This window comes from Canis lupus, chromosome 13 (assembly GCF_011100685.1).
Source record: "Canis lupus familiaris isolate Mischka breed German Shepherd chromosome 13, alternate assembly UU_Cfam_GSD_1.0, whole genome shotgun sequence".
NCBI lineage: Eukaryota > Metazoa > Chordata > Mammalia > Carnivora > Canidae > Canis > Canis lupus.
In genome coordinates this window covers 56,182,103-56,200,666 of record NC_049234.1, presented here as the reverse complement: position 1 = coordinate 56,200,666, position 18,564 = coordinate 56,182,103, and the positions used below count along the sequence as shown (strand labels likewise).

Sequence of the window (18,564 nt, the reverse complement as noted above, 5' to 3'; positions counted from 1 at the left end):
AAAAAGAATATCTTAACCACCCTCCTTCACACTTTATTATAAATAAACGCAATTAGGAACAAGATTCCTATTTGACATTCCATCTTTTTGTAAACTTTTTGTATTTAAAATATATTTTGAATTGCAATCTATTTTACCAAGGCATATCCCAGGTCTACTATTAAACAAATATTAATTAAGGGTGTTATTTTCATTACGATCCATTTAGCAATAATCTTATAAGAACACCTTAGCAGGGACACCTGGATGGTTCAATAATTGAGTGCCTGCCTTTGGCTCAGGCTATGATCCTAGGCTACTGGGATCAAGTTTTGCACCAGGCACCCCATAGGGACCCTGCTTCTCCCTCTGCCTATGTCTCTGCCTCCCTCTCTGTGTCTCTCATGAATAAATAAATAAAATATATTTTTAAAGGGCACCTTAGCAAATATAAAACATATTATTTTATTTTTTAAATTATTTATTTATTTATTTATGATAGAGATAGAGAGAGAGAGGCAGAGACACAAGAGGAGGGAGAAGCAGGCTCCATACAGGGAGCCCGATGTGGGACTCGATGCCGGGACTCCAGGATCTCGCCCTGGGCCAAAGGCAGGCGCTAGACCACTGAGCCACCCAGGGATCCCCAAACATTTTATTTTTTAAAACTACTTCAAAAATACTAAATGCAGTATGGAATAATATAATATCTTAGGCGATTTTTATTCTCTTCCCAATTTTAAACTTGAGTGATTGGCACAGATGAAAACCTGAGTTTCTTTCCTCTTTAAACTGTCTTTCATATCCATTTTTTCCTCTTTCTCCATTCCTTATTTTATGTGTTGGTATGAGTGTGTGTTTATTTTATGCTTTGCATTTTGGAAGAGTTCTACAAAAACAACGAAAAGGAGATCCAGAGGGGTTTTTTGGTATACTTTTTACCTGGCTTCTCCCAATTTTAACATCATGTATAACCATGGTATGTTTATCAAAATTCAGAAATTAGCACTGGCACAATACTATTAATTGAACTACAAATATTTTTCTCTTATCACTGTTTTTCCACTAACTCCTTTTTCTGTTCCAGGAAACAATCTAGACACCATTGCCTTTTTTAGTCATGTTATCATATAATCTCTTTTCATCTGTCACAGTTTCTTAGTTTTTCCTTATTTTCAAATTTTGACAGTTTTGAAGAGTATTAAGTATGTCTCTCAATTTATATTTTCTCATGGTTAGACTGAAGAAGTGAATTTTGGAAAAATACCGCAGAGGTAAAGTGTCTTCATTTCATGATACAGTGGGTACAAAATAGCAACATGAGTTTTCAGGGTGATATTCAACTTGGCCTCTTGGTTTAAATGCTGTCTTCCTGCCAGTTTAGTCCTCCATAAATTGTCCATCTTCCTTTCCATTCATTATTTTTTGTAAGGGTGTCATTATGTGAAAACCACACTCAGGAAGAGAGTATACTTATATACTATTTGGAATTCCTGTGTAAAGAAAATTCATTCCTTATCCCATTTATTTATTATTTATAAAATCATTTATTCTTAACAGTATGGACTCATGGATATTTATATTGTTCTTCGAGTTAGAATCCATTTCTATCAGTATTTATTTTCTTATTTAAAATATTCCAGCTTTGGCAATGGGAGCTCTTTCAGTTTGGCTCCTGTGCCCTTTAAACTATTCCTTTTTTTTTTTTTTTTAAGATTTTATTTATTTACTCATGAGAGACACACAGAAAGAGAGAGGCAGAGACACAGGCAGAGTGAGCCAGACATGGGACTCGATCTGGGGTCTCCAGGATCACATCCTGGGCTGAAGGCAGCGCTAAACCACTGAGCCACCCGGGCTGCCTGAGACTATTCCTTTTTTAAAACAGAAACTATATTTGAAGAGACATATAGGTTAGCGTTTATGTCATTTTAGTGTAAGACAACAGTTTACCTGAGCATTCTATTAGCATCACACCATTCTGCCTACACCTTCAAGATACATTTACTGATTATTTATTTATAATAATAAATATATATATTCACTCCATATAATATATAAATTATATATAAATAATATAATATGTAAGTTATATATATATATTCACTCTAGAGAGTTTAAGGAATGAGATCAGAGATATAACAAGGTGCTGATTATACAGACTTTGCAGACCTTTGCAAAGAACTTTAGCTTTTTTATTCCATAAAATGGGAAGCCTCTGCAGTGTGCTGAGCAGATTATTAGATTATTCACTTTAGCATAGACTCTGATCACTCTAGCTGAGGTATTAAAATACCAGATTGGCCAGTGTTGGCACAGGGAGACTAGTTTAGAAAAGCAATACAGTTCAGATTGATGTTTTGAAGGTAGCATAGGATGGTGACAAGATTGTGTTCTTGATTTGTGATGGATTAGAACTGAAGTGTGGGAGAATGGGAGAAGTTATGATGATTCCAAGTTTGGAGTCCTGTACAACTAAGGTGAGGAAATTGCACAACACGTGTGTGTGTGTGTGTTTATAAATACATGCACATGCAAATGCACACACAGACATATATATCCTTGTCTTCTATATTTTCAAAATATTAAATATTAAGTACAATGGTTGTCTAGAGTACGAAAATGATAACTGAACAATGTGTAAGTGGATCTCTTTTGCATAATGTTTGGTCAAAATTAAAAACCAATACATTATTTTATTATAAAAATAAATTTAGCCTCATAGAGATACATAGATTCATCTCTTTATGATTATTATTATTATTTTCAGGGAGCTCCACACCCAGTGGGGTTTGAACTCATGATCCTGTGATCAAGACCTGAGCCACGCACTCAAGAGTCTGTCGCTTAATGGACTGAGCCACTCAGGTGTCCCACATGCCTCTATAATTTTAATCATTTTCCTTTTCATGTCATCATTAAAACCAACGTCTCAGAATATTTTCCTGTGATATCCCTTTATATCAGTGACAATATGTTTTGGATATTTTTCAGTTGTTTCTTTACCAGATATACCAGTTATTCGAGTACTTGGGATTCTTTTCCACAAACCTCCTTCCTCAGGTTAACATTTTCCTTCTTCTTGATATTATTTCAATCTGCCATAGTTTAGTGTTGTGGTAAATGTGGTGTTTAGCACTGACTTTCTAAATAAATTCAAAGGTTTTCCAGCAGTTTATGATATACAGAAATGTTGAAAGGAGATTTGCTTCTTTATCCTCCAGTTATAAAATTGCTTTCTACATACTCTAATCTCATAGATGATTTGCCATCTTTCTATTCCCTGTACAAAGTGAAGAATTCATCCATTTGTATCATATATATAGCACATTTGTATATATAGTATACAATATTTGTATTGGATTATAATATGTACCATGTTTAATATTTATATTTATTTACATTTATTATATATTATTTAATAATATTTACATTGATTTATATCTATATTTGAAATATGCACAAGTCTTTATCTTGACAGCATTTATAAAAATTTTCTTATGTAATAATACCCTAGGTGTTTTTAAATTTATCTCTAGGATAGCCCTAAACTGATTTTAAACACATTTAAATGGGAACCTGTGAATAATATGTGTGTTTGGAGATTAGTGTATACAGAATTCAGAGATAATAAAAATTCTTTCTACCCTTTCTCTCTCTCTCTCTTTTTTTTTTTTTTTGCTTTGGAATTTCAGATACTTGTATACTTGTGGCCATATTAAGAAGCAGAGATAAAAGGAGAAAGCAAGAAATAATCGGAAGGCTGGTAAAGTAATCCTCTACGCTGCCACAATTTACAATAGCGTGTTATATATAGAAATAGATCAGTCATTGTTTTCAAGCCTGCTAAATAAAACTGAACTCTTGGAATGGCATGGCACTTGACCTTTCCCGGTTTCACCAGCAGTATTTAAACTGGTGCAAAGGCAATGCTCTTGCAAGTGTCTTCTGTTGACATGACAGATTCTCTTGCTGGTTCACACCATGTTCAGGAGGCACAAGTCCCTGGCTTCGGATCGCAGGAGAGAAGTATTTTCTCGAGGGGCTGCACGGTCCATGTTGAAGAATGACTTGAGAAACTTTCAGTGTTTGTCTCAACTTGTGCTCTCAGCGGGCCCTCTGAAAGCAATTCCAGTAGTTAAACATTCAAAAACTGTGCACTTTGAGATTGAAATACTTGATGCTCACACCAGAAAGCAGATATGCATTGTGGATAAGGTAAGTTCTATTTGCTCATTAAATTTTTCTTATCTGTCCCAAAGATTTTTTACTGTTCGATTTAATGATGACAAGTCTGTATCAAAATATATTCCATGCTTTTAATGTTAGGTTTATGAATGGTAGGATAGATAGTATGTATATGATTTCAGTGGAAGATACTGCATCTTTCATAGTTTAAATGGTAGCTAATAATTATTAGGTTCTGTTTTTCTTGCTAACAGTCACCATTGTCCAGGGGTAAAATTTCCTTTGCTCAACTTCTTAAGCCTACATCACAAAATTTCTCTAGGTTTTTCTCTCCATGCACTTCATTACTTATTCAAATTAACATAGTTTTATAGTGTTCCTAGAAAATAGCAAGCAAAAGGCATTAAATTTACTGAAGTAAATGCTATTTAGCATATATGGTAAAGTCTAATCATTTAAAGGTTATTTAGAGTTAATTATCTGAAAAAGGAACATTTCACTCTTTACAAAAACTTTACTTATTTCAAATTTACAGTATTTAAGTTCCTAAAAAAAAGTCTTGCTTAATACATTACACTTTTATTTTCATATCACAGACATTTCTCTCAGGCATGATAGGCACTTCCTGGGTTAGAAAATAAATAAATAAATAAATAAATAAATAAATAAATAAATAAATAAATAAATAAATAACACATTGTGGATATACATATGTGAATACAGTATTTCAAACATTTTCAGTTTTTAAGTTTGAACAGTCACTAGTAATTTAATTTTTTGAGAAAGATTGATATTTTAAAGATGATGTATTTTCACTTATTTTGCTACAAAGACATTATAAAAAAGTTTTTGCTATTGTTCTTAAAATAAAATTCAACCACTGATTTCCTTTAACTATACTTTAGCTATGTTTCTAGATAAAAGGGACAGAGACAAAATGTTTACTGCTTCTAATTGTAGATGATACATAATTTCTTACTTAATAATTCTAACACTGTACCAACCTATTAGTTGAGTAATATTAACTATTATTTACAGATAGAAATAAAAGATAAAGAACTTTTACAAGTTCACACAGGTCATAAGTGGAATGCAAGAGATTTAGAACTATTTCTATGCAATTCTAAATCATTCTTTTTCTGTTTCCACTAGTCATATATAAATGAGAAATATATATTACTAATAGTAGAATTTTAACTTATTAATTTCATGCATGTTATAACTTACTTCTATTTCATATCTTAATAGAGTTTTTGTATTTTTTAAATATCATACAGGAATAAGACAAAAAAAAATCATCCAGAATTTGCTGACATTTGCATTATCTCACTCTTAAAAATTCAAAACTTATAAGAAAAATACAATTAAAGGAAATAAGGTACTGAATGGAGTGGATATTAAGCTGATCAAGGATTTCATACACCAAGATTCTAGACTGCGACTGGTTTTTGCATCCTTTCTGATTTGATGCGAGATACAACTTAAAGTAACGAGAAATTGCTAATGGGCTGCTAATTATTTTCCTCCTACATTCAAATTTTTATATTGAAATTATCCTTGAAAGTAAAACATGGAGGTTTACATTTCCAGTTACTACTTAAATTGCAAAAAAAAAATTAAGCATGCAGAAAGCCAGCATTCTTTAGAGATAAGGATTTGGCTTAGGAATTTTGATTTAGAAATTTTGCTTACATTTGAATAGTCCTGGTTTAAAAAAAAAAAAAAAAAAAGAATCCTGGTAATTGGATTCCCAGTGGCAAACCTTTGGGAAAACTCTGCTAGGCCAAGTAGGGGATTACTTCTGGATTCCACACTGGCCTTTATTGCACAATGAACACCATATGATGTACAACTTGCAACATAGAGGTGTTTGACTTGTCAGAAATGGATTTTGCTTTGCCTCATTTTAGTTTTGTCATTTGATTAATTATCTCAACAATGAAAGACATTTAAAAGAAAAAAAAAACTGAATTAATTTACATTTTTTTGCTCCATGACTCCTACAAGTTCGAATTTGTAAACATGAGAAAGATTGATTTTGTTTGTTGTTTGAGATACTGGTTTTCTTAGACAAAGTAACAGCTATATTGACAGTAAGGTCATGTGAAATGTCTTTCATTGTACTTGGCTCTACTCAGTATACTAAATAAGTGTTGCTTATGACTTAGTCCCTGTCTTTCAGTTAGTATTGTGTTATGAAGCAGTAAAAGTTAAAGGTCATGTACTTTGGAACTAAGTATATCTGGACCAAATCCCAGCTGCATCAATCATATTTATCAAGGCTCAGGCAAGTGAATGAATTGCTGATCGACAGGACCTTTATTTAGAAAATAGGTTAATAAAATCTATTTTGTAAGCTTAGAGTGAAAAGTAGGAACACTATGTGTAACCTGCTTAGCATAGTGCCTTGAACACAACAGGGACAAGGTATATATTTTTAGTTTTAATAATCATTTGGAGTAATAAAATTAATGTGCATAAATATTCAAGAGAAAATTAAGTGAGGAGTTTTGTAATACCGGCACAGAGTTTAAATTTTATTTCTTGATAATTGTCCATTGACATGATTCTCATAATGCTTTGGTCATATATAAATACTCAAATACCTTGAGTGGAATGTAAGTATTTTAGTAATAGTAGAGATTTAGTTTGCATCCAGATCCTATAACTTAAATTTCAAATGGACAAGATATCTACTGAAGATAGTCATGAAACAGAAACATTCATAGAATTCCTGGGGTTAAAGAAGATATACTGAATCATGTTCTTTTATTTAGTATTACACACACACACACACACACACACACACACACACCACAAAGAAACAAACCCAAACCTCTTGCCTTCACTACCTTCAGCTTCTGTCCCATTTCTCTAATAACTTTCATCCTGTTCATATTCCCTATCCACATTTCTCTCTTCTCATTCTAGCCTAAACCTACTCCATTCAGGCATTTTCCTTTGTAAACTGTCAAGAGTTTGAACTGGCCAAGATCACCAGTGAGGCAATGTTAGATTTCCTTGTTGAACCCAAAGGTCAATACTTTAGTGTATCAGTAACATTTGCCACTGATAAGCATGCCCTCCTCTTTAAAACACTTTTTGTTATGTGAGTTTCGGAACAATAGATGCGTATTTTAAAAACTTACTTCATTGCTTCTCCCTTTCCTTTTGCTGCTGCTTCATCGTCTGACTTAACTGGGTGTGGACTGTCACTAACTCAGTTATCAGAACTTCTCCCCATCTTTATTCATTCACCTTATTGAGTCTGATAGCTTTAAATATTATCTATTGATAGCTTTAAATATTATCTATTGATGACTTATAAATGTGTAACTACAGCTTCTCCTTTTCTCCTGAGCTGCAAATGCACTTGTCTAAATATGTAAACATCTATGTATTTACTTACCTATGTGTCTATCTATGTATCTATTTATATACTACCTATCCATCTATCTTGATGTTTACTAGGCATCTCAAGCCTACTATATCTAAAACTGAGCACTTGGTCTTACCCTGAAATTTTATCACAGAGTTTCCCAAGTCAATAAGTGGCAACTACATCCTTCAAATACCTCAAGCCAAACACTTAGAGGCATCGTAACTCATATCTTAATCTCACACCGCACATACAATCCATCTTCTCAGTGATATTTTCAAATATATCCAAACTGACATATTTTCACCACCTCTACTGCTTAGCACTCTTAAATCTTTCCTCTACTTCTGTTCTTAGCATCCTCAGTATATTCCTTATGCAGCCACCAGGACTAGCCTGCTAAACCGTGTCAGAGGATATCATTTCCTACATAAAGTTATTCGGTGTCTTCTTTAGTTCTGCTTAATTGTCACTTTTTCTTTGGGGGCTTTTGCTAACTACTTTTTTAAGACTGTAAAATCGACCAATATTCTCTGTTACCCTTTCCTGTTCTATTGCTTTACTACTACTAATTACCATCTAACTTACTGTTTATTTTCCCTTTTACCTTTTGTTTATAATTTGGCCTATCCCTGGTGTGCCAGCTTCAATCTGGGTTCTAGCGTTTTTTGTTTTTTTTTTTCATTCCTATCTCTCCAACGTCCAGAACAGTAGTTGACACAATGAAAATGTTTAACAACAGCAACACCACCAAAAAAAGTGTTCCACCAATATGTACTGAATAAATGATACCTGTTCAAGAAATGTGGGATTTAACAATGCACTCATGGTTAGCAGTGATAGTTTTGAGATGAAGGAGGAGGATTTGAAAGTACTTTTTACTATTCTCTAAATCACATTATTATTGAAATAAATAGAAATATATTCACAGAACAAGACATTTGATCAAATGGTTTCACTAAATGCCGGAATTCTTCCTAGGTTGCTCCCAGCCGAGATGTGTAGGATTTAACTCTGTATTAGTGTATAATTTACTGACAGTCATGTTCTGATTATAAAAAGTGAAAATTTTTCGTAAGACAGACAATGCAGAGGGGGGTATTTATTTAACTAATTTAGCTATATCCCATATGTGATTAAAATAATATGACTAATCAAGGGTGATAAGATGAAGAGCTGATTTAAAATGTAAATATCATTCTTGTTTTGATTGGAACATAAAACATGTATGGAAAGCAATTTTTAAAACTTTAACAATGAGTTATTTTCAGTTGCTCACTATCTTTGTCTCACTTCTATTTTGTAAAATGTCAGAAGCTTATCTAGTGATATATTGATGATTCAAGAGCACAGCAAGAACTCGAAAAGCTAGGATTGATAAATGTTTCCAATATCTTCCCATTCTTTTTTCTTTAATCTTTTCTCCAAGGAACTTGACCTTAAGAGCCCTCTCTCTCCTATTATTTTATTTGCTCTATGTCAAAACTCTAAAAAGCATTTTAAAGACTACTTAGAGGAATGCACTTGTGATGAGCACTGGGTGATGCATGGAATTGTTGAATCACTATATTGTATACCTGAAACTAATCAAACACTGTGTGTTAAAAAAAAAAAAGGCTACTTATAAATAAAAGAAACCACTCAGTAATTCTCCAATCCTTCTAATGGTAAAATATCAGTTTTTAAAATAGGAGAGAGAATTATAAGCTAGTCAGACTGAATTAAAAATGTGCTTTTAATACTTGAGTTAAAAATTTTGAGAATTCTTAATTTCTAATATTGTCACTTTTAATATTTTACCTTGGGTGGCATGCAACTAAGCATATATATGCCTCAATTTGTTCATTTGTAAAATGAGAATGGCATCTGCCTTAAAATATCCTCATGGAAGTTTTCAGTATTTCATGTGTATACAATGACAGTATCTCATTTTTCTTCCATTCCTCTCCTTCCCCCTCCTTCTCCTCTTTTTTTTTCTTCTTCCCCTTCTCCTTCTCTATCATTCACCTTTTTCTCCCATCCCTGTCCACTTTCTCCTTCCTTCTACTTCCATCCTCTTCCTCCTATTTCTCATTGTGAGCATGATATAATTGAAGCTTATGAGCTTTGAATTCACATAGAAAGAATTTTAATATGAATCTGCTTGCTTTTAGTTTCTCTTTAGATGTAATCCAGTATCTCTGCACTTTATTATCATTTTCTGTAAAAAAAAAAGATTAGAGTATTATTACTCATTCATTTATAAAGGAAGAAGAGTGGCACAGAGACTTAAAATGAAGGACTTATTGTATATTAGAATCAAGCTTTGAACTGATCAATATATGTCCTGGTCTTTGCTCTTAACTACTATACACTACCACTTGACACATACTAATAGCTTCCATTAGTTCAAATTCTCACGTTCTCTTTAATTTCATAATTGGGACAAGGCATCCAACTTCTGATACAAACAATGTGTTTCAGAACAGAGATGCTATTTCCTTTTTTCTTGCATCTTCCATCACCATCTTCTTTTCTTTTTTTTTTCTCTTTTTTTCAACATTTCAAGCTTTTATTTAAATTTATTTAGTTAACACTTAGTGTAATATTAGTTTCAGGAGTAGAATTTGTGATTCATCACTTACATATAACACCCAGAGCTCATTACAAGTGCCTTCCTTAATATCCATCACCCATTTTGCCCATCCCTCATCAATCTCCTCTCCAGCAATCCTCAGTTTGTTCTCTACAGTTAAGAGTCTCATTTATGTTTTGCCCCCCTCTTTTTTTTTTATTTTTTCTTTCCCCTATCTTCATCTGTTTTATTAAAGGGGCTATTTTTTAAGGATATCTACCTCCCTTTCATTTGATATAAAAAAAGTTCCAAAACATTTTTTCTATTTTTTATATACAGACATAAGATAGCATATTCAAACCTAGAAATTAAAAATATCTTTGAAGTATTTTTAATAATAAATTAAGCAACAAATTTGTTCAAAATGTTTATATCATTAAAAATTATAAAATTGAGATGAGCAATTCCTCCCCCAAAGCGGTAATTAATATAATCATTTTTATGAGCCTAGAGGAGCCTCAATGCCCACTCCTTTTTTTGGATATACTTGGGAATTCCATAATACAGCATGCAATTCTAATTTCAAAAGAATCAGTGTACTTTGGTCTTAATATATTTTAGTATCATCTGCCCTGACTTAGATTTCCCTCAGCAAATTGGACTTGCTATATTTAACAAATAGATAATGCCATGGGAGGCAATGTGATGCAGTAGTTTATGCATAGAAGTCAGGCATTTGTGTCTGCATTTGAGTTTTGCAAATTATTAATGATTTATCATCTTAACATGTTACTTAACTACTCAGATTTTTGCTTTTCCAGGTAGGGTAAATATCAAATCAAAGTGCACTAAATATCTATCTTTCAGGAGTAGAGTTTTTATGTTAGTGTAAATGTGAAAAATATAGCACCTTGTCCACCACATGATTGGTTTTCTGTAAATGAATGCTGTATTTTAGATAGTGGCAGTATATCAGTAATATTATTATTCCACTGATGTGGAAAAATAATTAATACTTTTCTAACTGTCAGATTTTAGTCATTTTTTATGACAGTCCTTATGGTTCCTTTCTGAAAAGGTTAAGAAGCTTTAGAATTTGAAAGTATGGTCACAGAGACCATCTTTGTATTATCAGTTTCTGGCATCCTATATCCAACTCATACTCCAGGTGATATGCACTGGGTACTTATCCATGATATACCATGAATGATACCAATGGATATAAAAGCATTGCACATCAACATATAGTAGAGGAAAATGAGTATACTCTAGAAAACTATTCATGAATAACATTTACAAAACAAGTATAAACTATTATGTGTATTCTATTAAATTATGTCCGGAGTCACCTGAACAAATACCATCTTCTAGTAGAGATTTCCATGAGGAAATGTCTATGGCCCATTGCCTTGAATTAAATAGAATGTTGCTAACAAATTCAAATCTACAAACGTAATAATAATATAAAAATGTTCACATCATTTAAATATAATTTAATTTATTAAATTTAAATATATTAAATATATATATATAATTTATTAAATTTAAATATATTAAATATATTAAAAACATAAAATGAAGGAAGGTTTAACAAAGTTTTCACACTGTATTAAAAGTATTGAAGTTAATTTTTTCTTCTTTCTGTTTGTGTGTATTACCCATATTTGGGGAGTAAGTAAAAATAAAAACAGTTTAAATCAAATATAAATCATTGGGCACATCTTTAGGACACACTTGAACCTTAAAGTAATAAGCACATACCCATATATTTCTAACAATCTTTATTGGACAACACAGTTTCTGTAACAAAACAAAATAATTATGTAATAAATATACTGTAGTTTCTATCAAATGTGGTTACAATCTACATGGGTTAGACAAGATGTATATAACTGAGTACAACAAAATATAATGTGGTATTATAGGTCAAAGGAATATGATATTCCATTACCATTTTATTTCAGTTAGGTTTAATTTAACAGGGATTTTGCTGTTTGAACTTGTGATGAATCAAGGCAATCTTCTTTTCATAAACCTATTATGAATCTGTCAAATGAACACATGTTAAGTGAAACGCAGGGTGCCAGATGGTGAGCCAAGGTTCTACAACAGATCACAAGAGAAATGAAGATAGAGAAGTTTATTAATAATTCACAGGTTCTGGAGGAAGTATCCAGCAGGCTTCAGAGAGCTCCAGTGGGAGGTGAGAGAAGACGGGGTACAGATATAGATAGACAGGACCTGGGGCACATGCCTTTATTAGGGTTTGTGATTGGAGCACTAGGGGTTCCTGCATTAAGGCTCAGTTAGTCAATCCAAACCAAAAGAGGAGGTTTTGGTAAGCCCCAAGGAAGTCTTATCCTAGGGGCACATAAAGAAAAGTTGTCGGGAAACAGGGGAGATTGTTGGTCCCAAGGGCTGTTGAAAAAGTCATATCGGAATGTACATTTACTTGTGACTCTGAGGGCTGCTATCTTGGGCATGTTCTTGTCAGAGGTCTCGTGTCAGGTGGAGGTCACTGCAGGCTGCTTGGTCAAACAAAGCAGATGCCAAAGCAGCAATAGCTTAGTCCAGCTAAACTCTTGACAAAATCTGATGAGCAGAGTGTAGAAGTTATCAGGAAGTTCATGATGGAGGAATTCTTAGTTCTTTCATGATCTAACAGTTCAAACAAAAAAGGATTAAAGCCTGCACTTACATACATATTTCAGGGACATAGTTTTGTTTTGGTATTTTTATGTTTTCTTTGATTCTTGTTTTTAAAGAAATTAAAAAAATTATATTTTAGGCGTGTAGCTTGTCCAGATTAACATTATACTGCTACTTTTGGGTAGCCTGATAAAGAACTATCAAAATCATTACTGAACATGTTGCTGTGATCCTAACATTACTTAAATGCAACATACTTTTTTTTAATTGTTCCTTTTATAGACCTTTAGTGCTCGAAATGTTCTAGTAACAACTTTCTTTCCTGTACTATAACTCATAACATTAGTATTTAACCAATAAGGAGTAATTTAAGGCAATATTAAGAAATAAACATTCCATTTTTTTTTTTATCTCAAGACTTCAGGGCAAGAGGTCTGAAGGTACAAGATCGCAGAAAGTGGAAACTAATGTTGATATCATTTAAACCTTTTAATATCCTCACATTACATGTCTGTGCTTCTTAACAACATAGACTATAGCAGTGAAAAAATTTATATTTTTGTTAGAATTTGTGTAATGATAGAATCTAAGTTCCATGTGGTCCCAAATCATACATAAATGTGAGTGATCTTAGATTTATGTATGCTTACGTTGCATTTTACCATTTGCTGTGAAAACTGTGGTATTTGCATGGCTACATGATAAGATCTCCAAGGTTTGGGGCCAATCATTGTTTAAAGGTGATAGTATCCTTAAAAGTGTGTTCAATTGATCAAGTTCCTATAAGAGTATCTCACAAGAGCAGAACCCTAGAACATCACCTTTCTCTTCCCTTCCTCCCTCCTTCCTTATTTCCTTCCTTCTTGTTTTTCTTTCTTTTTTTCACATACATTGGAGAATACCCATCTTCCACTGTAACAGACCCTGGGAACACCAGCATGAAAATCAAACCAAACCCCCCAAAATATGTTCTGTCCTCTTCAGACATTCTCTGTATTTTGATGGATAATCACACGTAAATAGTCCAACAGAAGATAATGTGCCATGAGTCAAAATAGAGGCATGAGCAAGATGCTGAGTCCAAGTGGATGATTTTCCTTTTTACTGCAGAAATTGAGAGAGGCTTTAGAAACTTCCTCCAGTTATAAACAGTCCCAGCACACTGACGGATCATCCAGAGGATTTCTCTTAACAGTAAAGGGCAATATCCTAAAGTAGAAATTATCTCCTCTAAATGCTTTATATCCTCAGCTTTTCAGGCTTTAACTGAAGGCAGAGATACCTCTGGAGAATTTAGGAAGCAAGGCCAAGATGAATTCTCTACCCACTTAAGAGTTTCAAATGTGCAAACTTTTTGGGCTCTGTAACATTAGTATGTTATATTTTATTAGTGGATTTTTAAACTGACAGTCATCAAATAATTTTCAATCCCTATTGATCTACTGGGATTCAACTAAGTAACCCGAGCCCACCAGTCTGTCACCACATGAAGCCTATGAATGTCACACTCATTTATTTTCCTATGAGAAGTTAGTTCTCTTTTTAGAGAGATGTATTGTGAACTGCCTACTACCTCAACAAATTGGATATTTTATTTGAGAATTGATCTTACTCTTAAGAATGCTGTACCTCTGCCTTCTTATAAACTCATCATTTTAATATCATTTTGTGAAAAGTGTGTATTAATTATCACTTGTCTTTTTTTTTATTGCAGTTTAAATTTCCTTATTACACATTTTCACTGCCTCCAAAATAAAAGTTTAATATTACTTCATATTTAGGCATTTCTGACTTTTCAATTATTGGTTATTTGATTTCTTAAAAATAAAAATGTAATATAATTGTAATTTATTTTAGCAAAACGTTTGTTGAATGGCTACATAACTGAGTCCTTCATTTGTCAATACTGGTCTGTGTGCCATTGAATATGTATTTATTATCTATTTCTCATTACCTTCATTTAATAAGATACATTCATAATCTGAATTTAATTTAATAAGGACTTTAATAGAGAACCTTGAGACATTCAGAAGATATGCTACTTCTCCTCAAAAGGAAAATTTCAAAGAGCTTTCGCACTAAAATTCCTGAGAAACTACTTTTGCCGTAAGAGATATTTTGTGTGGAATCCTTTTAACTCAACGTTATAAGAAGAACATAAACAGCAAGAACAACCACAAACCCTGAGCTGTTGATTGCTAAAATAAAATCTGCTTCATTTCAAATGGGAAGGAAAAAAAAATTCAATGTTCTATAACTATAAAAAATAGATTCAGAAATGTACTGATTTGCTTTTACTTTTAATCAGCATTTCTGGCATTCCATACCTATAATGTCTCCTTTTTTAAAAGATTTTTTTTAAATTAAGTTTAGTTAACATATACTGTATTAGTTTCAGGGGAACATAATGTCTTCTTAGACTAACTTTGTTAATAATAGAATTCTTCTAACTTAAATTAATGGTCCATATATGTCATGATTTAAATATGTAAGTACAATTTCAATAAAATACTTAATTTTCAAGCTATTTCTTCTTGGGGATCTACTGTCATATAAGAGAAAAAAATCTGGATTTTCAGCTTAGCTTTACTTCTGTACACAATAACACCATATCCCCTTCTGCCAGATTATATCTCTTCTCAATACTCATGTCATCCAACACCACATCCATCCTAAAAGAAGGGACTAACCTCTGGAGTACTATAATACATAATGCATGTGTGATGGAATGTGCTTTTTTTTTTTTTTTTTTTTTTTTTGTCAGATAGGCCCCTGTTCTTGGCTCATGATTATTCATTTGGGAGGTTGAAGACACCAACATTCAGCAAGTGATTACAAGATAATCAACATATCTCCATCAGTGGAGAATCCATGGAGCCTAATTCTTTAATGAGCTGAAAACTTAGTTTATCAATCTGCTTTAACGCTCTAGAATTTCTCCCTGTCTGTACTACATTCAATCAGCAAATCCTTTTATTCTATACACAATATATCTCCTCACTGAACTTTACCATCCTATTTCAAATCCTTATCACTTCTAATGTAAAGCTTGGTCTACGTGGGTCTTCACTAACCACCCACTGTGTATGTAGCAAAATAGTAAATATACTATACTTCAGATCAGCTGTATTTATAGCCCATACATGTTCCACAGTATCACCAAGTATCAATAGAAATTGGAATTTGTTATTATAGTTGAAATCATTTATTATTGCACTATCATTTTAATTGTTACTGAGAGACTGTTTATCTTACAGGAGTCAGATTGATTCTTTTAAAACTTGAGTTATATCATGTCACTGCTCTGATGATAACCCTCCAACAGGTACATATACAACTCAGAAGAAAATCCAAATTACTCTCCCATATTCTAGAAGGTTACTTATTACATACCACCCTTGTCTCTTTGGTCATGTCTTTGACCATGCTGTGGTTACTCACTCTGCTCCAGTCATATGGGCCTGTTTGCTATTTTTCAAGTACTCTGGATGTGATGATCCGTCAGGGTCTCTGTCCTTGATTTACCTCTATCTGGAAGAATCTTCTTCAAGCAGATACATATCTGGCTTTCTATCTAGGCTTTTGCTTATATATCTTTTACTTTCAGAATCCTATTTCTTCTTCCCATCATTCTGATCTCTTAACTCCTTTATGTTTTCTTCTTAGAACTTATCATACTCAGATATATTACATATGCATTTCTTTATTCTCTGTCTCGTTTCTTAAATATTAGATATAATTGAATATTAGTTCAATGTGTGCCATTGTGTCATAGTTAGAAAGTGCTTTCAGGTATAGGACTGAAAGTATATATAACCCAGTTTGCTTCTTACTGGCTATGTGACAGCACACAGATCTCAAAATCTAAGTGCATCAGTATCTGCTCTGTTAACTGGGGAAAATAGTACCTAACTCTTGATTGTTACAAGTTCACATGATTAACTGTTTAGAAAAGTACCTGGTACACATAAGACACTATGTAAGTGCTGATTGTTATTTTAAAATAGAATGAGAGAGAGAGAGAGATAGAGTTTTTCCACTTTGATATAGAAAAGTTACTTGAGCATAGTTGGTGCTCAATATTATTTTTTTATTTTAAATATTTTATTTATTTATTCATGAGAGACACAGATTGAGAGAGAGAGAGAGAGAGAGAGAGGCAGAGACACAGGCAGAGGGAGAAGCAGGCTCCATGCAGGGAACCCAAGGTGGGACTCAATCCTGGGTCCCCAGGATCAAGCCCTGGGCAGAAGGTGGTGCTAAACTGCTGAGCCACCCAGGCTGCCCTCAGTTAATATTCTTGAATGAAACAAAACAAACCCCACACATACATGTACCATATCATATTTGTTGTTAGTTTGAATCCTTTATTGCATTTTGTATTTTATCTTAATGAAAGATAAATTTGTATATTCGATAATGATTGATTTTTTAATTAACAATAATAAATATCTAAAATATAATTCTTGGAATAAATATTAATGAATAGTAAGACACGACATTGAACAGTTTCTCAAGTGTGTGTGTGTGTATGTTTAACCATATTAGTCAATTTACTGGTTGTGTAACTTCAGGAAGACATTCATATTTCATGACCATAATTTCTTCATCTTTTAACAAGTCTCACTATCATTTACCTCATAAGGTTGCTTATGATGATCAAGTGCCTATCTGGATAGGCCATAAAGCAGTACTTACAATGATAAATAGTCAATATATTTTCCTCCATCCTCTACCTTCACCTTTTCCACCCTCTCCACTATATGGTGCACCATGGTGAAGAATAAGTTTTGAACCTGGCTATTCGCATTCAAAGTCCATTCTTGTTGCTCATTAGCTGTGTCATCCAGATAAATTACTTAATCACTCTGAGGCAGTTTCCTTGTATGTAAAATGAAGATAATAATGTTATATCTAAAGTCATAAAGATGGTGTGTGAATTAAATTACTTAATAAAGGGAAAGGTCTTGGAATTGTGCCAGACTCATCAAGCATTCAGTGATGTACTTATGAGTGCTAGCAGTATTCTTAATGGTTTTCAATGCTATTTCTCCATTATATATTAATTTAAAACAAAAATGAGATAAGTAATTTAATTACAACATAATACTAGATAGCAAACACTTCAGTGATGAAACCTGGTAATCTATATCAAAATAATGGATGATAGAAGAGCAAATAGTATATATCAAGCATTTGAAAGTGATCAACGTTCTAGGTTTCAATAACATTCAGTTTCTTTAAGGTCCATAGTAGCTGTTTAGGACAGTTAATGTCCAGAAGAGAAGTGATAGAACTCCTTACCTGGATCATGCTTTTTATCCCAGTTTCCTGGTGCATATAATGGTAACATTTTGTTTATACTTAAAATTGTCTTCATTGGAATTATAAAGTACATGGTTGCCTTTTCTACAGTTAAGCCTGTGAGAAAAGTGCACTCTAGAAGCCTATGTCCTGCTAAACTACTTTTGTAAGAAATTGATAAAAGTTATTGTTAAAGAAATTCTAGCTGTACAACAATGGGGAAAATGTTGCTGTTATGCCTCATAGTTGTCACTTTTGTACCATGAGGAACAGTGGCTAAGAGCCTGCCATATTCAGTGAAAAAGAAATTTTGATTATTTGCAGTCATGATTTTATGGACACTATACCCAGCATGACATGTTTATGATAGAGGCAATTTTATAATTGATGTAAAAAAATAGTAGATCTTTATGGAATTACCGAATCACTATATTGAAGCTAATGTAGCACTGTATGTTAATATAGTTAATATAGCACTGTAAGTTGACTACCTGGAATTAGAATAAAAAAC

The 18,564-nt window shown here is 32.8% G+C and overlaps 1 protein-coding gene across 2 annotated transcripts in view; it reads left to right on the top strand.

Annotated features, from left to right (window-relative positions):
• The first annotated feature begins 3,823 nt into the window (after positions 1–3,823).
• The window catches only part of TECRL (trans-2,3-enoyl-CoA reductase like), a 115,750-nt gene continuing 101,009 nt past the window's right edge, over positions 3,824–18,564 (top strand). The window contains exon 1 of one of the 2 annotated variants that reach the window (XM_038556192.1): positions 3,824–4,197. In XM_038556192.1, the coding sequence (XP_038412120.1) occupies positions 3,964–4,197 (234 nt within the window). In that variant the 5' untranslated portion in view covers positions 3,824–3,963. The remainder of the gene's footprint in view (positions 4,198–18,564) is intronic. The other variant, XM_038556191.1, reaches the window with a different exon arrangement.